Here is a 20,877-nt window from a genome sequence, read left to right on the forward strand (position 1 = left end):
TATTTTTCTATGCATGTCTTCTTCAGTTCATTCCGCTAGAAAACTAGCATTTATCGGGGTGTCTTCTGCAATTCTCACTAGTTTCTTAACGATATTTCTTCTTCCTGTTGTATTTTGGAGAGTTGAGGTAAGATCGGTACTTTTGTGTTTCGAGTAGTTTGAAGAAAGTTTCAGAAAATCCGATCTCAATATGAAAATGAGTTTGCTAGCTGTCGGTTAGATATAGAAAACGTCAGATGGAGTGTTAAATATGAAGGAAAACGAGAGAAGCGACAAGTCAAAAAGTTTATGTCAGATTTGGTGAGTTTTACGGGAGTTAAATCCTCGAAAATCCACACTACCCCCGTAAATCGATCCGTAACTTTCCGTAAATCGGCACATAATTCCTGTAAACCAACACCTAACTCTCGTAAATCCACACCAGCTTATCGTAAATCGACAAATAGCTCTCGTAAATCTACACCTATTTAACTCTCGTAAATCAACCCTTGCGATAGGTTGATGTAGATTTACAGGGAGTTTTCAGAGTGGTCTCTCACCTTCTGTCCCATTCCAACATATTGTGGACCAGGTGGTTCTGCAACTGAGACGTTTCGCAACTACAAATGACTCATATCTCAACTTTATTAGTAACTAATATCCATTTAGTTAGAAACCGCCATAGTTGCGAAATGTGCCAGTTTCGAAGTGTCTGAAAGATATTTGTAAATTCGTTTGGTACCGAGACGTTTTGAAACTATTTCATTTCGAACCCATATCAATAAAACATAATTAATCAATGTCAAATTCTATTATAGTTTCGAAACGTCCCAGTTGCGAAGTGTCTCAGTCCTTGTCATCTATAAGCCCACTCCTTTTAGGATGAGTTCCAAAGCGGTTATTCCTACAACGATCCTGTCAACTTGTACCGCCCATCTCCGCCTCCACCACCTCCTCCAGAGTCCCCAAAATGCTGTAAATGCTCACAAGGACCTGTTGGACCCAGAGGAGATAAGGGAGCCGATGGGAAGCATGGTAAGTTTTTAGTCTACGATCTAAACCGAGTCACCTTGGACCAAAAATAGTATTTTTCTAGGCTCTGACGGGTTCCCTGGAAAACCTGGGCACCCCGGAAACGACGCTTTGGAACGAATGATATCAGATGGCTACGTAGATTTTTGCTTCGAGTGTCCTCCTGGCCCCCCAGGAGTACCTGGAGAGATTGGCGTCAAGGGAACACCGGGCCCGTTGGGACCACCAGGCAATCAAGGAAAGAAAGGAAAAGGACTCCCGGGACCAGGTGCCTCAAACTTTTTCTTGAGAGAGTTCAATTAAATTTTTTGATTTTAATTTCAGTTGGGCCTCCCGGTACCCCTGGAAAGCATGGAGCAATCGGAGCGCCTGGTCCGGATGGAAAACCCGGACAAGTTCATATCATGGAGGGTCCTCCTGGCCTACCTGGCATTAGCGGTCCGGTAGGGAAACCAGGTTCCCCTGGACCGCCGGGAGCTACAGGAGCAGATGGAAAAGTTGGAATACCTGGTCCACGTGGGGATCCAGGAGCAGTTGGGAAGAATGGACAACCAGGGAAAGAGGGACCTCAAGGGGTTTATGGACCAAAAGGAGTTGATGGCACTTGTGAGCATTGTCTGCCAGCGAGGACACCTCCGGGGTATTGATTGATTCATGCTCTTTGTAATACTTGTTGCATTCTAACATAAAACCTTTCATTTTGTATCACTTGTTTCATTTCTCCTTTGTCCTTACTAGTGGCAGATGTTTTGCGACAAAACCTGAAAATAATTAAAAATACTCTTTGAAACCAGAAATGTTTTATTCACAGGAATGGAGAAAAGAAAACGAAAATAAAAAACAAGCGATTTTTACCAACTATTTGATTTAGATTTAAAAATGTCAATTTTCGGGAAAAAATTTACGTCATTTTGACGATTTTTTAATGTCCGTCTGTCTGTCTTTCTGTGAGTACCGATCAGAGATGTCGGGAAGTGAAAATTATCTTATCAGGAAGTCGGAAGTCGGAAGTCGGAAGTAAAATTTCTTACCCGGAAGTCGGAAGTAGATTTTTTTGCAAAAGTTCAACAACTCCAAAAGAAAAGATCATAAAATTCGGAAAAATTGGTGGAAAAATTGTTTTTGGCAGAAGAAAATCCTATTTTCTGTCCTTTCAGACCATTTTTCCAAGTATTTCTGTCATATGTACTCTTCGGAAGTCGGAAGTCGGAAGAGAAATTCCATATCCGGAAGTCGGAAGTCGGAAGTTGGAAGTGAAAAACAACCCGGAAGTCGGAAGTTGGAAGTCGGAAGTCGGAATTCCCGATAACACTGGTACCGATGTCCGGATGTCCATTATTTATGTCTGTCTCCAACTATCCGGATGCCCGGATTCCCATCTTTGTGGCCGGATGTCCAGATGTCCAAAACTTGTTAAAAATTTCTATGCTTTTTTAAGAAAAGGTGGCACCTATTTTCTTATTTTTGTGTCTGTCTGTCCGTCTGCCCATCCGGATGTCCACTATTTATGTCTGTATGTGTGTCTGTCTGTCCGGAAATCCAAAAGTCTGCCTACGTGTCTATTAGTCCAGTGCAAGGTACAAAAAATTTCAGATTTTGCAAAAAAACCGTTATTTTTTCACTTTTTCCGTCTTTCTGTCTGTCTGTCTCTCGGTGTGTCCAGATGTCCACATAATCTGACCTGACGTTTTCGTGCTTTCTAGCAATTAATTCGTGATATCATCTGTTTCTTCTATTTTCAGAATGTATTTTCAGACCACACAGAAATAAAACTGAAATTTTGAAAACATCTGTTACTAGTAGCAGATGTTTTACGACAACCTGAAAATAATTGAAAATACTGCTTGAAACCAGAAATGTTTTATTCACAGGAATGAAGAAAAGAAACCAAAATGAAAGAATAATTCAAAACAGAGATAAAAAATAATCAAAAAGGGTGAAAATAAATGAACTATATGTAGAAAAAACTAAATAAAATATAAATCTAACAAACTAATAGTAAAATGCATCAATCAATCATCGAAGCACGGTTGTCTCAACGGAGTGCTGAATGTGTTCGGACGTCTTCTGGGAGGTGGCCTCTTGTTGGGTGTTCCCTCCACCGATTCGCAACGTCTCTTGCACGGTCTTCTCGTCGGTTGAATTTCCTCTTCATCTGAATCCGAATCTTCATCGTCAAAGTTGAGACGTGACGGGATATTTTCCTTCGGGGAATCGTCGTCGTTGAGGATTTCAAAGTCCAACTTTTTTGGTATTCCAGTGGGGGAGCGGCGGGGACTGGTGGAGAGGGTGAGACGTCGGTTGAAGTTGAGGGGTGGCGTCACATCGTCTTCTTGGGCATCCGTGGCCTTCTGATTTTCCGGAGACTCGGCGAATAGTGGGAGAGTGAGGTAGATGGGTTCTGCCAATTGGGGGTTCTGAAAATTTAATGATTTAGGTAAAATACTTTTAAACTCATCTATAACATTTTGAAGAAAATAAACTAACCAACTCCATCTCCTTGACATATCGATTTCTCTCTTCGAGCCTCTTTTGAATTCCCGGGTGCTCCAAGAGCATCTCGATCGTGGCTCTTTCCTCGGGGTCTTTTGCCATCATTGCATCCATCAGCTCCCGGAGATCCTTCGTCGCTCCCTTGAACATTCTCTCCGGGATTAGTCCATCCCTGACATCGTGCCACGCCTCTCCTCCAGTCGGCATCTCCAAGTCAGTGAGCGTCTCCAGAATCGTGGCACCCAAACTGAAGATGTCCGTTGCCTTCGATGCTCCCATTGTCAGGATCTCCGGTGCCATGTATCGATTGTCTCCTTCTTCCAGATGGTTTTCGTTCGGCTTCACTTCCATCGCCAATCCAAAGTCTCCCAACTTGCACACTCCGGCCCTCGTGAGAAGCACGTTCTCCGGTTTGATGTCGTTGTGGATCATGTTAATTCGATGCAAGTGATCCACTGCTTGCATCAAATCCACCAGAACATTCCACGTGTCTCTCTCCGTCAACCCACCGACACATGTACTCCAGTTGAGAAGTGTCTGATGGCACACTTCTGTCTGGATGTATACGTGCTCCTCTTCCTCCCAGGCTTGATAGAATTCAAGCACGTTCTGGTGGGAAGGGATCCGCAGAAGTGAGAGCGCCTCTTGGTGTTTGAGGGCTGTGCTCGACTTCTGGGCGGTTCTTTTGACGGCGTACACGTGGCCGTCCAAACGACACCTCGCCGCGACGACTTCACCGAACGATCCTCTTCCAAGGACTCCTTCTACTCCGAACAATTGTTCGAAGAAGGAGATTCCTTTGGAGGGATCGTATAGTGGTGAGGAGGACAGGGGCTTTTGTCCTGGAAAATAAATGGAATGAGAAAATGAAATGGGAAATAAAAAAGTGGTAGCTGTGTGGGTATTAGCGCAAAGAGTTGCTTTGTCAGATTGAAAAATCTGAGATCGACCTTTTAGCACATCACTCTTTTTACATCTTCGCTCTACCGGAATTGAAGAAAATTGTGAGTGAAATGGAGAGACGCAGGGAAAGATAGTAATTTTTCAAGAGGCTTTCGGTATGACGCAGGTGTAAGAACTGTGCCGCGCTAATAGACTTGCGGTACTGGCGGTTCTTGGCGTTTGAAGCTGGCTGGCCTAAGTTTTGGCTCCAAAAACATCTGTAGAGTTACGCTGGAAACTTGTAAGGGGAAAGGACTACTGCGCAAAGATTTAAAAGCTAACACTGCTAGGCTAGAGCCAAAAGGATAAATGTGTAAAATGAAACGTTTGGAATGCGACCCATGAGCCAATACCTCGGCACAGATTTTTGAAATTTTTCGACACTGCATCAGAAGCTTCGAAAGCTGATTCTATCAGTGCGACGCCCAGGATACTAATAGTAAGATCTATACAAGCTGTGAGCTATGCCTGATGGATAAGGTGTTATTAGCAGTAAAGATAAGTAGCTCAACTGTAGGGTTATTTTCTTCCTATGCTTATTACTAATCCCTCTTTTGACTGAAAGCACCCTCCTTCCCCTACCCCAATCCCCGTTAAATCCCAAAACTTCACATACCTCCTAACGTGATGAATCCATCCGTGCTCCTCTTCTTGTTGAACAACGACCTCCTCGTCGATGTCTTCACCACCTTCGGCGCCGTCGCCACCTTTGGAGTCACCCGCTCTCTCTTCTTCGAGAGTTGTGACTCGTTGGCACTCCGAGCCGGCGCTCTCGGAGTGCTCTGCCCTTCGGATCGTCTTCTCAAAACGATCGCTTCCTTCTGTGGACAGCGAATCCAGGTTGGGGTGGCAGTGGAGGTGGATGGCTGGCAGGACATGATGGTGGTGAAGGTGGTGGTTGCTGTAGAGTTAGAATATAATAAATAAAGAATGAATCGTATGTTTTGGAGATTGAATGTGTCGAGATAAGGGGCGGGGCTTAGCGCGAGCGGGAGAGGAAAGGGGAGGAGTCGCAGAGCATGAGAAAAAGGAGGGCTCTTAAGGGAAGATAGGTGGTGGGAAAACGATAAGATACTGTAGAGATATGCACAAAGAGGGATATCTTATCTAAGTGTTATAAAGAGATTTAGGAGATCCGATTTCAGAAGAATAAAGAGAAACGAGAAGTGGGTAACTGAAGGATTGGGGAATATGATGTCGTTTCAAGGGGATCGAGGAGTTTCGAACAAGAGATCAAATCTTGAATACTTACTCCGAAAAACACGTGTTAAATACAATAAAACGGGCTCTCACCAACATGAGTTATTTTCAGATCATATTTTTAATTCGAGCCGACATGGGCGGCCATTTTAAGAATCGAATTTTTTTTATTCAGAAAAAATGGTCCAAAAAATTAAAATTGATTTTTTGCGAATTAATCAACAATTTGTTTTTTTGAAATTTCATGAAACTTTGTGGAATAAATATAATGAACGTTTATAAAATGCACTAAAAAATTGGGTTCCTAACTAGGGAAGGCCTCCAGGAGACCGTGGAGTTATGGAACGTGACATATATCATTGGAAAGCTGAAATCACGCTGATTTCAAAGCTATATTCAGTTTTTGCCCTCGCGGCCTGGTTTTTAAGAAAAACAAGGTCAACGTTAGGAAAAATAGCAAATTATTGCCTTTCTGACACGCGAAAAAGTGTTTGGAAATTTTTTGCAATTTTAGCGTGTTAAAAAAGCAATAATCTGTCATTTTTTCGAACTTTGACCTTATTTTTCTCAAATATCACGCCTCGAGGGCAAAAACTGAATATAGCTTTGAAATCAGCGTGATTTCAGATTTCCAATGATATATGTCACGTCCGTTTTTCCGTGTTGGAACAAAAAACATGAACCAAAATTTGAATTTTTTAGAACATTTTTGGCTTTATTTTTAAAGTCTAAATATTTATGGTAGTTTAAGTATTTTCACTCTGAAATTTCAAAATTTTTTAAATAAAAAAAGACACCCATTTTTGGATCCGCACCAATTTTTGGCATGCCTGTAAATAACCGCGATTTTCGTCATAACAAAAACTTTTAGAGCCTCTTTCAACCAAGATTTTTTAATATCCGACCCCTCACCCATCCTTCATCGTAACCCCCGTAACCCCGTCAATTTTTCCTTTATAAAACTGAATTCTCACGTTCTCAACGGACTGTACTGTTAGATCCGTTCACACTGAACTGTTACTATTGTTTAACGAAGAATCCGCTCATTTTCTTGTATGGAAACAAATTAAATTCAGTTACACCTGGTGCTGACAGGTGCATATTCGGGATTCACTCATTTTTCACGTATAATTAATAAAAGAACCGACTGCACGATTACAACTATCCACACATCACGTTCTCACTACACTGTTATTGTATTTTCAACGAAATGTGATGGATCCGTTTGCTCATTGTCTTCTGTATGGAAACAACACATTACAAACAATACCGGTCACACCATGTCATTAACACATTTCTCACAGTTCATAAAGAAACCCTATGCACGATTACAATTAGAAATGTTAATTGATTTTTGGGAATCGGTTACGTGAAGGCTTTGAAAAAATTACAGTAATTTAAAAAGTACTGTAATCAAACGTGTATAGTAACCAAACACGTCGTATATGACAGGGCAGGTTCTACAGTAATACTGGCAACTACAGTAACCCTGAAAAACTACGATGAGCCAGTACAAACCAGAACATCCTCTGAGAAGCTACAGTAACTATGCGAGGAATCAGATTTTGTCTGAAAAGGGAAAAAGGGAAAAATTCGGCAAGATATGGACAAAGGATGTACAAACATTAAATGTTCCGACAAATTAACCCAAATTTATCGAAAATTCTAGCACATTCAGATCTACATATAGTTTTAGATCAAATCTTTAGTTTTTGATCAATATTTATGGATTTTGAGAGATCTCAATATTTTACACATCGACTCGAAATTCAGTTTCAGAGTCACACGCAACCTGAATCAAAACATAAAAAGGCTCTACAATTCAGCTCTACCAAAATGTATTCTGGCTCATCTTTTCTGAAAGTCATGATTGAGTAGTTGTGAGAACTTCGATATTATAGATTTTCAAACATGAATTGCATAAGTTTAAAAATCTGGAATATGGCAGGCTATCATAATTGTATTTCTTGCAAATCTTTACAAAGCTTGACCTAACGATAGTCCACTAACAGAATTCATACAATTGGGTCCTCTTTCCCCCTTTTCTCCCTTCAAAGCATCCACTTCTATAATTCTGTGCCAGATGTTCGAACTCTTGGTTCAGACTTTTGAGCAGCTGATTATAATGTTTTTTCGTTCGAAACTTCAGTTTCTCTCAAAATTCATCCATCAAAACTTCCACAATTTGTTCTTACTCGACCACTTACTGACTCATATAAACTACTCTCCCTCCTTTTCGTGCCCTTTCCCATGATACGTGTGAATGAGCACACACTCTTTTTTCCAAACAAGGTGTGCTTGCAGAATTAATCTGTTTTATGATTCTTGAACACTTTTGTTTTAATAGTGTGCAGACTTCTGGCTTGTTTATTTTCAAAATATTCTTTTTGAGACAAGACATATATCTTCTTTTTCTCCTCGCTTCCGTTTTTACTTCTTCAACTTTTTGATACTATTTTTAACAAACTTGTCAAATTTCGGCCGGGTCGGCTGAGATTTCGCTTGACTCGGCCCGGCCCCGTCGCCCCAAGAAAATTTAACTATTTTTGACCGAACTTTTTGATTTTTGAAACGATTTTACATGTAAAAATCCAATTTCTTGATGCATAACTAGCTTTTGATTGAATCCTGGTGTATAGCCAAAAATGCGACGTTTTTGGAAAGAAAGTCAAAAAAATTCAAATATTCGTTTAAAATTTAGTTCAAAAAAACTTACAAAAATTTGAATTAGAATTTCAAACCCGTGACAAATTTGATTTTTAGTTTGATCTACTACATGTACAGTAATCCTAATTACCCAATCCAATCGAAAATCAAAATTTCAGACATTGTTTCTACTGTTTACCCAAGTATGCATGTACTCAGAAGTTGAAAAATCATTGAATTTATTTTTACTGTTTGGAGAATGTACCCTAGAATACACTACTCTTTTGTCTGTTTTTCCTTTTTACCCGGAAAACCTTTTTTGCTGAAACTGTCCCCCCTTGTCAATTCACGTGAATTTCTGCAGACTGTCCGGTTTCCATTATCAACCGGACATTCAATGTGTGGTCTTCAATTTTCAGAAGATGAAGAGAGTAGAGATTATTGACACAATTTAAGACGAAATGTCAGGAGGAGTACGTGTGATTTTGGAAGAAAATGCCGGAGTGTCTGATGAGAAATTAGAAAGATGAAAGTTAAGGAGAGACTGTAAATTTCTTTGTACGGTGACATTTTGGTTTGTCAGACAAGACATTTCGTTCAATTGTTCAATAAATTACATTACTAGCCAGAGAAGTTTGAGAGTGTGTTCCTTTGCTACATAATGTCCCAACTTGTATGGACACACAATACCGGCTAAATACAGTACTGGCCATAAAGAATGCGACACTTGCAGTATTTAGTTGAAAATGGTCAACTTTATGACTGTGACACGGCCTCCCTGTTAGTCTTCCAATATTGATTGTTAATGGACTATATAGATCACAAATAGAGCTTCATTTTTGAAGTTGACAACTTTTTTGTACGGACACTCCCTAGCAAGTTATCAATCGTCAAAGAAATTTCTCGCAATTGTTGTCATTTTTCAGTGCTAAAAAGAGAGATTTTTGAGCTGTTTACTTTGACGATTGATAACTTCCTAGGATGTGCTCGTACAAAAAAGTTATCAACTACAAAAATGAAGTTCGACTTGTGATCTACACACTTCATAAACAATCGATATTGTGAGACTATCAGGGAGGCTGTGTCACAGTTTCAAAGTTGATCATTTTCAACTAAAAACTGCAAGTTTCGCATTCTTTATGGTCAGTACTGTAGATATTGCACTTTGCATTTTTGAGTAGAAAATAACGTAAGAGTGATATGATATCAATGATTGTCCCACTTCTTAGTTAATATATATATATATATATATAAAGTATACAGATTTAAAAACATGTCTTTCTTCATGCAGTTCACAACTCTTTGGTACAGATTTTTTCTTGTGACACCCCTCACAATAAGTCATTTTAGGACAAAGCCCTGATTTTGATCTACAAACCCAACACGAGCTTTATTGTCAGTTTCAGCTCATTTTCAACTGCAAACTGCAAGTGTCGCAATCTTTATGACCAGTACTGTATGTTTGGTCTAGAAAACCAATAAAAACAGATTTTATGAAACAATCAGAAACGCCATCACATTGACTAACATGTTTCATTATAGTCTTAAATCTGCAGTCCTCTCACATTTTAATTTGAGAAGTCAGATATTTCACACGGCTTATACAACTCAGACTTGTCAAAAATCGGGCCGGCCCGGATTCAAAAGTGGGTACCCATTTTTTACTAAAATTTTTTGAAATTTATCGAAAAAATAGAGTGAAAATGGTAAAATTATCATAAATATTCACATTTTGATTGAATTTTAAAGTTTTGGTCAAAAACTATACTTCTTCCAAAAAAAGCTCAAAAAATGTCAAAAAAAAATTCAAAAAATGTTTCAAAACGGCCGAGCGGGCCGGGCCGAGATTTTGTTTGATTTCGACCCGGCACGGCCCGTGACAAGTGATACAACTTAATTGCTTTACGAGTTAAATAAATCCCCGTTTTCAATTTCAATTGCTAAGACACATTCTCTGTGAAACTCGAGCTCCGAGCTGTTACCCACTGTACAGAAAAAAGTCAAACCGGTTTTTATGGGTTGGTATTATGCATAGTGGGTACCTAGACAACTAATAACACATTGGTCCATATTTCATTTGGCTCCGCCCCCTACCCTCTAAAATAGCCCCTCTGGGAGGTGAAAATTCTAAAAAAAAATCTGAAAGTTTTTTCGATTAAATTTTGACGGGAACAAATAGAAAACATTATTTCAAGCATTTTTTGTGTTTTGACCATATTTTTAGCGCCTCATTTTCACCGAGAAAAAATATCATTTTTGTTAAATTTTCGGGTTTTTTTCAAACTTTTGTTTATAACTCAAAAAACTATCATTTGTTTGAATGAGATCTTTTCATATTCGGAATCTACAGGAAATTTGAAGTAATATAAGCAGTGTCCGGTCAAAAATCTCGGGGTACCTATTTTTGCTACAGAGCAAAATATGCAATTTTTTGAAAAATTTCAACGTATCCCTACTCATGGAGCGAAAATTCAATGTCGTCAAATCGGCTGAGATTTTGTCAGAATACTACACTATATGTTATCTATTTATTCCCAAAATTTCAGCTCATCCAGTTTGATCCGTAGCTTTTTTGAAAATCTGTGTGTCAGTTTTCAGTGTTCCAACCGAAAAAAATTCCATACAACACCGAGTGGCGGGGATCAAACCGGATGAGCTGAAATTTTGGGAATAAATAGATAACATATAGTGTAGTATTCTGACAAAATCTCAGCCGATTTGACGACATTGAATTTTCGCTCCATGAGTAGGGATACGTTGAAATTTTTCAAAAAATTGCATATTTTGCTCTGTAGCAAAAATAGGTACCCCGAGATTTTTGACCGGACACTGCTTATATTACTTCAAATTTCATGTAGATTCCGAATATGAAAAGATCTCATTCAAACAAATGATAGTTTTTTGAGTTATAAACAAAAGTTTGAAAAAAACCCGAAAATTTAACAAAAATGACATTTTTTCTCGGTGAAAATGAGGCGCTAAAAATATGGTCAAAACACAAAAAATGCTTGAAATAACGTTTTCTATTTGTTCCCGTCAAAATTTAATCGAAAAAACTTTCAGATTTTTTTTTAGAATTTTCACCTCCCATAGGGGCTGTTTTAGACGGTAGGGGGCGGAGCCAAATGAAATATGGACTAATGTGTTATTAGTTGTCTAGGTACCCACTATGCATAATACCAACCCATAAAAACCGGTTTGACTTTTTTCTGTACATCGCCATGCTCGAGTTTCACAGAGAGTGTGTCCTAAATTTTAAAACTAATCGACGATGCCTGTGATACATCTTATATAACCTACAAGTTACGTTTTTCTAATATTACAAAATGAATAAAAAAAACACTCGAGATAATAAAAGGTTGTTTTCCCGATCAACGCGATCCCTCTAAAGAACAAACAATATTTAATTGTAAGTATCCGACTATAAACATATGATATCACAATTTTCTTTAAAAATGCCCATCATACCATCCTCCCCAACTACCGCCCTAACTACACTCCAAACATCTTTTGATCTCTCTCCCCGAAAAAAGAATTCCTCAAACAAGACGTCAAACTGATAATTTATTTGGAAGTGGTGTCTACAGTAATATCAGACCATCTCTGTCCAACGAAGTCGAAAAATCCTGTCGAAAAATGCACGTACTCGGCAAGAATCACGTACAGCGCACGTGTCGTTTCATGTCATTTTTGTCATCATTTTCTTGTTTAGGGAAAATGATGGTGGATATTGTAGAGTGAACCGTTCGGAAATTGGACATTTTGTGAGAATTCAATTAGGAAGTATCACGTCATCTGAGGAGAATTAAGAAAATAGAGTTTTCATGGATCAGAAATTACAAGATCACGATAACGCCGGGCTACCAATGCATCAGCGCTCTATTGACAAGAGTGGTAAATGTTCTTATGTGCATACTATGCGGGCTATATAAATTAGAATTTTCACTGTGACGCCGAAAATGTTCCATTCTTGTCAATAGAGCGCGGCTGCATTGGTAGCCCTGGTTTCATCGTACTAGATCAATCATTGAAGTTTAGATTCCAAACAGCAGAATCTGAACTCTAACAAAAGTTTCACGCTTGTAAATCGGATAAATACTGATTTACGACAGCATTCCGGGAGCTACTGTTCACATGGTTAATAGCTATTTTGGCATAAATCAGTAAAAAATGAGGGCAGATCTACCCCAACTTTATCATTTGAGCGTACCGAGGTGTTGTTCACGTTGTGACTACCGTACTTTTAAAACTTTTTTATTAGTAAAGTACTGTAGAGAGCCGCCGTAAATCGAAATTCCGCAACGAGACCCACACCCGGGCCAAACTTTGAACGAGTGGTCAGCCACCGGCGAATGAGTAATTCGCCGGTCAGTCTAAATAGTTCAGCTCCAAACCGTTTAGTTGAGAACTCTAGAAATGTGACAAGTGTGACGGTTTTTCTGTGGACAAAAATTAATAAAGATACTTCATTTTTGTAGTTGACTACTTTCGTTTCCAAAGGGAGACTGATGGAAGAGCACGCTTTCACGTACCATAACTTCCTACGAAAATTTTGTACATAAAAGGCATAATGTTCATACTGTACATTTCACTAGAACATTTCCATATTCGGAATTATCTATGTCGAATGTATATAAACAGTTCTTACAACAACTGCGCTCCACCGAAATGCCTTTGAAAAATATCTCTTTTTACTCTGAGTCTGCAAGAGCGCGGATGTAAGAAGCGTACCATTGTAATGCTTGTTAGGAAATTGAACGGATTCTATCCAATATGCGGATTATCTGATAGTATCTTCGTGCCGTGTCCCGTTTAATTTTTAGTTCAAAGTGACCCTTAAGACCTCTGTTGTTCTACAAACTTCTCCCTCATTATCAACAAAAACTTCCTCTCTGCCTGCATTCCATCGTAACCTGATTCCCCCTTTCTCAACAATTGTTTTGTGCTCTTTGAGCCCAAGAAAACTTGCACTTGCCCTCCGACACCCCAAGTGTTGTTTCTAGTGTAAAAAGAAGTAGAAGTCTGGCCATGAAAACGAGATACGTCGTTGTCGGCCGGAATTTGAGAACACCCGTGTGACGTAGGTGATGGCTCGTGGAAATTGGAGGAGAGAAATCACTAAAACACAAAAGATCGTTTCGTAGATAATTGATGGAATTTCAGTGAAAAAAGTGCATAAAACATTTGGAAACCTAGAACGAAGACGATTCAAAACCAGGAAATGTGAAAAGTGTGAAAGGTCCTCTGGCCGAAATTTAAGGTGTCCATGTTTCAAGGATGTCTCAGCTTCAATATGTATTATTTTCAAAACGTCTTGGTTCCGAAACATCCCTCTAGACATTTGAAAACCGGGTCGAAACTGGCCAGCGTGTAACTTGTGTTAAACTCAATATTATGAGCTGAAAAATATACCAAAATGTATATCTCGACGAGTTCTATGTCTCTGGTTAATTTTGTGACAGATAGCTTATCGGTAGTGTGTCGCACAGGGTCATATTTTGTAGATATGAATTTAAATTATATTCGCGCGAAACCGGAAGTCTAATGAAAGTTTCACGCGTTTCATTATGAAACGCGTTTGCACACCACTTGGGAGGGTGAGTCGCCGCTCAGCCAAATCGGGTGTTTATAACGTAGACAAAGAATAGGGAGTTAAATTTTTCGAATAAAGCTTCCTTTTTGTTGCTATTTTCATTAAAAACGGAAAAAATACAAATTTTCTGTACAAAAAAATTTTGGTCAAATTTTTTGAATTTAGCGCAGAATTTTACTGGGGCGCAGATGCTTCATATGGATCAGGGACGAGCGGCAATGCCGTTGCCGAATTGCCGGGTTGCCGACTTTTTTTTCGGCAATGGTTTTTGCAGTTTTTTTAATATAATTATCCAATTTTCAAGCTGAATTCGACAAAAATAATACAAAAATCGAAAATTATTGCTTCTCAATCCCGCGCCGAGACCTGGAAAGTTCTCGATGCATGCGCCTTTAAAAGTTCTACGCGTGTAAAAGAGCCTTTCATTGAACAAACTGAATTAGATTTCGAGAAAAAAGCACCCGATTTATGAAAAATCCTTATTATTACATGTTGCCGAAAATTGCCAAAAATTGCCGGATTGCCGGATTGCCGAAATTTTGCGTTGCCGCTCGTCCCTGATATAGATTTTCTATCACCTGATCCGGTTCGGAGTAGATAAAAACATAGAGCTTGCCAAGATCTACAGTTTGGTATATTTTTCAGCTCTTAAAATTGAGTTTACCCCGAGTTACACGCCGGCTCGTTTTACAAACGTCCCTAATTGTAGTCTCTCCACACCTCCAACAGGGCAAAGTTCCAAATTACATGTCAATTACGTCTTCTGGTGTCATACTGGAAATAGACTCGAACAGAGATAACGCCGACGAGAAACATGACGTTGATAACGGCGAGAATCGACTCATTTCGGTTGGCGAGAAATGTTGCACACGTGAAATATGAGGGGGTGATGATTGATGACGGTTTTTGTCGGGAGACGAAAAGGAAAGAGGAATTTCAGTTTTGTTCAAAAAATTTCGAGTGCAATTTGTTTATATTTGGGTTACTGTAACTCTAATTTCTGACCCAATTCTTTATCTCATGAGACCAAAATAGGTTACGGTATGAATCTCAACAATTTGATCTACCCTTAAAGAATCAAAAGATCAGATCAAAACATGGTAGATCATAAAGTTTCATGTTTTCTTATTACTGTCCATCGGTATGATAATGATGACTATAATTAGAAATGATGACAATTACCTTGGACCACCCGTCTAGAAGGACATAGCCACCGTTTTCATTGAACCCTTTTTGTCTTTTTTTTTTGAATTTGTGATTTCTGATTTTGGTTGGCTGGTTGTGATCTTTGTTTTTATGATGTCTAGACGTACGATGAGGTTTTGAGTAAAGTGGCCTAAAAAATTCGGGGGTTGTGAGAGCTAGGCCAGATTCAGAGAGTCGTAACTTTCTTGGAAGGGGTCGTAGCAAAAAGTGGTCAACTAATAAAATGTAGGTCTAGGGTTAAAGTTTCCATCAATAAAAAGCATTTTTAAATTAGGACTTTTTGCGATACCGTAACAAGCACTCAAAGTTTGCCGACATTTTAAAAATTTTAAAAATTTCAATTAGTAGTTTAAAGGTTTGTCAACTGCGCTCCATCGAAACATTGAAAAATAATGTGTAAACTTTTCAAATAGGTTACGGTAGAGCGCGTTTGTGAGAGAAGTTAAGATCTCATAAAGAAAAACTACTTTTTTTCAAAATATCCACATATGGGCGTGGAACTGTAAGAGAAGTTGCTGTAAGAACAAAATCTAATCCGGGACGTTCTGTAACCTGCCGTGTTAAAACGGGACATTTTGAAACTGGGAGACATCTGAAAACTATGAGGAATCGTATGAGCAATGATCAATTTTACTAGATTTTTCTCGGTTTTGAAACGTCCTGGTTTCAAAGTGTCTTTTAGGTCAATCAGCCAGGAGTTTTACTACTGTAGGACATTCTACGTTCTCAAATTTTTATGCTGCCAAATGTCTGAAATTCTAAGCATCTCATTCGACAAACTTTCCACAATCAGTTTCAAAAAATTTGGAAAAAATCTTAAATAATACTATCCGGACTAGCAATTAGCACGGCACGCTTTTCACAACCGCGCTCTATTGAAACAGAAGAAAACTGTGTGCGAAATTGAGACTCTCAGAGAAAAATAGACATCGTTCAAGGGGGATTTCGATGGAGCGCAGTCGTCAGGATTCCGTGCTGATCCTAGACGCCTACCGTACCTCTTTGTGTCTTTTGTCTTGCCTGTACATCAAAGACAACCTGTACAGAGATCATTGTAGTCCTCTCTTGCAGCAGGAAAGATGACAAACCATTTCCTTCTACGTACATACACACACGAATACCCTTTCCGTCTTGTTCCCCTATCAATTTTCTCTTATCGTCTTCTCCTTCTCCCTCTCTGCAAACCCGCACATCATCAGTGTCACACCATCGCAATTGCTGATTATCACGTAGGCCTTGGGCCTACGTGACTTTTCACAAGAACTGTACGAAGAGAAGTGGGCGGAGCTGAGACGAGAACACGGGAAGAGGAGTTGATAATTGTCTCGTAGGACTGTTGGGGTTGAGAAGTATATAAGCAATATATTTGGGGGGACAGAATATTGTCAGCGAACTGTGTTGTCTTCTCATGATCTACATACTTTTGTTTATTTATTATCAATAAGGGGTCAATGTCCACTCCCCCCGAAAATGTATTTATCATCTTCCTCATTCATTCCGGGGGCAATGTCCGATATCTCGATCATTTCATGAACTTTGAGGTTTTATTCTTATTCATGAAAACAGTAAAAAATATCAATTTCTCTCTTATGACAGTTTCCTTTGTATGATTCAGATTGCATTTGTCACGTTCTTTTCTTTTATCTTTTTTCTCTGATTCGGTTGAACTTTTGGGTTTTTCGCGGTTGGTTTTTTGGTAACTAAGGGAATTTTGAAAAGTTTATAAAAACTGTACGCTTGAAAACTTTCGGTCCGAAAAAATACTAGGACAGCACACCCCAGAAAGCTCCGTATCATTTCCCTCCTATAAAAACTAAAATTTTGACTGCGTAGCGACTCAAAAGGGTACCGAAGTCAAAGTGTATAAAATAAGCTCCGTATCCCTTAGTGACTCAATAGGATATTTGCGCAGAGCCAAGGGGTGAGATGTTTTATTAAGATTGTGCAACCACGCTCTACTGGTCTAGCTTTTCTGCATCCCCTCATTTTTCAAAGTTCCCGTAGAGCGCGATTGCCAAAATAGTTGAATGACTCTTAACATGAAACAAGAACGAATTCGCATTAAACGAATAGAAAACAGTCGACCTTGTTACGTCAGGAACCATACCTGATCTACGGTATATGTAGACCCCAAAACCGCCCTCTTAGATCAGAACACAGTGAGGTCTCTTATTCTATCTCACATCTTGAACGGCCTTACTAATTTCAGTCGCTTTTCTTAGTAGGGAAGACTTCCGAGTAATCGTGGAGTTATAGGGCGTGACCTACCTATATCATTGTGATGCTAGGTGTACGCTAATTTCAAATATATATCCTGTTATTGCCTTCGAGGTTTGGTATCCGAGAAAAGCAAGGTCAAAGTTAGGACCACTGGCAAGCCGTTACCTTATCCTTATGACCGAGTTTAATATTCTCCGTCCCCTTTTCCCGTTTCTTGTTAAGCCTAGACTAGTTGATCTATAAAGTATGATCATAGTGCCCGCTCCCTCCGATCTCCGATCCTTCGATCCCATTTTCCTTCTCACCCCGCCCCTTTCTTGCAATCAAAAAGTTGCAAACCCGCCTTCCTCCTATCCCTCATGCCGTCTCCACGTGATTTTTGTGGTTTCTTCACCTTCTTCTTCTTCATCTTCTTCATCTTGTTCTTCTTCTTATCCTTTTCTTTGTCTCTCCATCCCTATCTTCCTCTCTTCAGACGTATATGTCATCATCTCTACCACCCGCCACTCTACTAATCATGGAACGAATTAGCAGTGAAGTACGTATGTACTCAACCACACCAATGTCCTCGAATAATGTGACGTCGTGTCTGACGGCGGTACTCACACCGGATACTGTAAGGGCTGCTGTTAGTCCTTTGTTGGCATGGATCACTTTGGTAAGTCAGAGGGAACAAGTTGGATACGTGAGAATTTGGAAAACTGTTTTATGGGGCTGCAAACGGTGATACGGGGAAAGAGGTTGCAGCGCCACTGATTTATTGTAGAAAAAGCTGCAAATTTTCAGAATATATAGAAAAACCCCTGTTAGGAAAAATATAACCTTTCAGACGAGGCTTACCTTCAAAATTGTCTTTAAGAAAATCACAAATTTTGAAAACCTTTTCATTTATTCAGTTTTGTCTCAAAATCTTTAATTTTTATAAATGTTTTAGACCAAACCTAGACCTTTATTTTTGCAGTTGACACATTTTTTGTAAAACCCCATCCTAAAGAGATATGACCCTGCGAATCGTGATCTTCAACATTGACAATCAGAAAGCGACGTATACTAAAATTTTCGCTACAAATTCAAATTTACCCCAAAATGTTCAAATTTTCGACATAATATCAAGCATAAATAGAGCTTCATATTTGTAATTGACAACTTTTTTATAATAATTCAGCCTATAGAGATAACGAGGCTTACATTCCTCATCACCAGTGTCAATCAGAAAATGACAAGTTTTGAACCAAATTTGTTATATTTTTGGCATGATATAAAACAAAACTAGTGCTACAGTGTAATAGACACCGTACAAACTTTCCCTAAGGAGTTCCAGCTCTTTCTTCAAAACGCTCGATATTTTCTAAGAAAATTTTTCTTCCAGGTCATCATCGGCACTCTTGCCCCAATCAGCGTCTTCTCTGGACTCAGTCTGAAACGATCAACGAAAGAACTTCTATCAGAGAGATCCTCGAAACTCGATGTACTCGACATCTTCCGATTCATTGCAATTCTCTGGGTTATGCTTAATCATACCGGAAGTGAGGGTCGTATTGATATTTTGGAACGACTTCCATCGGCCGACGCGTTCAAAAGTGCAATGCATGACCACCCGGTATTCGGTGCTCTGATGGGCAACTCCGCGCTTGGCGTCGAGATTTTTCTGGTGCTCTCCGGCTTGTTGGCTGCTAGATCTTGGCTCCGAAAAGCCGACGAACCATTCCTCCAACACTGGAAATCATTCATCACTCGACGCCTCCTCCGACTGGCTCCATCCATGTTCATCTTCGTCTATATCGCTGCTGGACCCATTATGGAAGCCCTTCTCCCCAGATACTCCTCTTCGATGGTCTCCGCCTGTGGCTTCTGGGGAATCCTTTCTCACGTCACTTTCACTTCCAACTGGCAGTCCACACCAACATGCATGGGATACTTGTGGTACCTGGGACTCGATATGCAACTCTACATGGTCGCCCCGATCTTTTTGAATCTCTTGCACAAGTCACCGAAACGAGGAATGACTCTCACCGCTGCCACTATCATCGCCTCCATGTTCATCCGTGCGGGTTACTGTACATCCTACGGTACCTGCAATAAGAGTGACGTGGATATCCCATTCATCTCGTATCCAGGACAAGATGCTGAGACACTGAAGTCAATCTATGCAGGCCTATGGGACATGTACTCAAGACCGTACACCAAGTGTGGACCATTCCTTATTGGACTCTTATTGGGATACATCACCACTTCCAGTCAGGTGAGATAGAGCGCACTTGCATTATCACTAAATAACTGTTTCCTCTTTTTCAGTACATCATGTCAGCCACCACCTCAAAGTATCTCTTCCGTTCCAGTCTCTCCGTCGCCATCATCACAATCTACGCTATCCTCCCTGAATACTGGAACCCGGATGCCGGAAATACTGTGTACAACACGATCTATACTGCGGTGTTCCGATCGGTTTTCGCATTGGCTATCGCTGGAATGATTGCGGCGTTATATTTCAGACAAGAATAGTGAGTTTCGTTTTTGAGGTTATTAATGATGGGCGGTTCTAGAAAATTTTCGGAAATGTTGAAAATTCGAACTGAAAATTCTCCCTTTCCAAAATTTCACAAAAAATTCCGCCTCGCAACGCGTTTTTCTCGTAATTTTAAATAATTGTGCATTTTGTCGTGAGATGTGGTGCATCTACAGTAGCATATTGTGAAATTTAGCGATTTTAGCATTTTTTGGCTAGTTTTCACCACCATTTTTCGAAAAACTTTGAAAAACCAATTTTCAAGCCAAAAAATCTGAATTTTCACGTTAAACCCGTTTGAAATCTATCAAAATTAGCGTGAAATCTCAAAATTTCACTCTTGGCTTTTGTAGATGCACCGTAACTCACGATAAATGCACCATTTTTCAAAATTTCGAGAAAAACGCGTTGCTAGGCATAAAAAACGTCGAAAAACAGATTCCGTCAAAAAAAAGTTCCTAAAATGCTCGAAATATGCTAAAATTTCAAATTTTCATTCTAGACTACTGTAGATGCACCACATCTCACGACAAAATGCACAAATTTTTAAAATCCCAAGACCGTTTCCTTAACTCCTCCCCTTTTTCCAGTCGCCCAACCCATCCAATCTTCGCAATGCTCGCCAAACTCACGTACAACGCCTACCTCCTTCACATGCCAGTCGTCTATATCTTCAATTGGCTTCCATTCCTTCAAACTGCCACGTCACCAATTCATCTCCTTCTAGTTCTTCCATTCGTTGCAACCCTTTCATTCATCGCCGCCCTCATCTTCTATCTTTTCATCGAGGCACCAATCGGTCATCTGACGTCACAGTACGCCACGCGTCTTGGTCTCTAAGCGGAGAGCTTTAATTTCTCTTTTTTGATCTACCAGCTTTAGAAAACTAACGTCTACTGTACCCCCCACCTGCCACGTGTCATTCTTTTTTTGAGAACTTTTTAAAAAAGATTCAAATGTATATATATGATATCATCTATAATTATTTGTCCATATTTCGGTTATTTCTTCTTTTATGGTGCACTTTTTCTGAATGTTACGGGTTGTGAAAATAAATAAG

The 20,877-nt window shown here is 39.5% G+C and overlaps 4 protein-coding genes across 4 annotated transcripts; 3 read left to right on the forward strand and 1 right to left on the reverse strand.

Annotated features, from left to right (window-relative positions):
- Positions 1–13: 13 nt before the first annotated feature.
- Positions 14–1,658, forward strand: GCK72_004745 (uncharacterized protein; the record flags this gene model as incomplete). The annotated part of the gene is made up of 5 exons (XM_003097076.2): positions 14–127; positions 175–300; positions 861–1,014; positions 1,076–1,279; positions 1,336–1,658. 5 exons carry the CDS (start codon positions 14–16, stop codon positions 1,656–1,658), a joined length of 921 nt encoding a protein of 306 aa, XP_003097124.2.
- Positions 1,659–3,023: 1,365 nt separating this feature from the next.
- Positions 3,024–5,324, reverse strand: GCK72_004746 (uncharacterized protein; the record flags this gene model as incomplete). Its single annotated transcript, XM_003097071.2, has 3 exons — positions 3,024–3,428; positions 3,499–4,346; positions 5,063–5,324. 3 exons carry the CDS (start codon positions 5,322–5,324, stop codon positions 3,024–3,026), a joined length of 1,515 nt encoding a protein of 504 aa, XP_003097119.2.
- On the forward strand, positions 5,074–5,373 carry GCK72_004747 (uncharacterized protein; the record flags this gene model as incomplete). The annotated part of the gene is made up of 1 exon (XM_053724869.1): positions 5,074–5,373. One exon carries the CDS (start codon positions 5,074–5,076, stop codon positions 5,371–5,373), a length of 300 nt encoding a protein of 99 aa, XP_053589063.1.
- A 12,419-nt stretch (positions 5,374–17,792) lies between these two features.
- Positions 17,793–20,657, forward strand: GCK72_004748 (uncharacterized protein; the record flags this gene model as incomplete). Its single annotated transcript, XM_003097069.2, has 4 exons — positions 17,793–17,969; positions 18,681–19,553; positions 19,607–19,812; positions 20,408–20,657. The coding sequence occupies 4 exons, from the start codon at positions 17,793–17,795 to the stop codon at positions 20,655–20,657; spliced, it is 1,506 nt and encodes a 501-aa protein (XP_003097117.2).
- Between the last annotated feature and the right edge of the window lie 220 nt (positions 20,658–20,877).

Source organism: Caenorhabditis remanei, chromosome II (assembly GCF_010183535.1).
Source record: "Caenorhabditis remanei strain PX506 chromosome II, whole genome shotgun sequence".
Classification (NCBI taxonomy): Eukaryota; Metazoa; Nematoda; class Chromadorea; order Rhabditida; family Rhabditidae; genus Caenorhabditis; species Caenorhabditis remanei.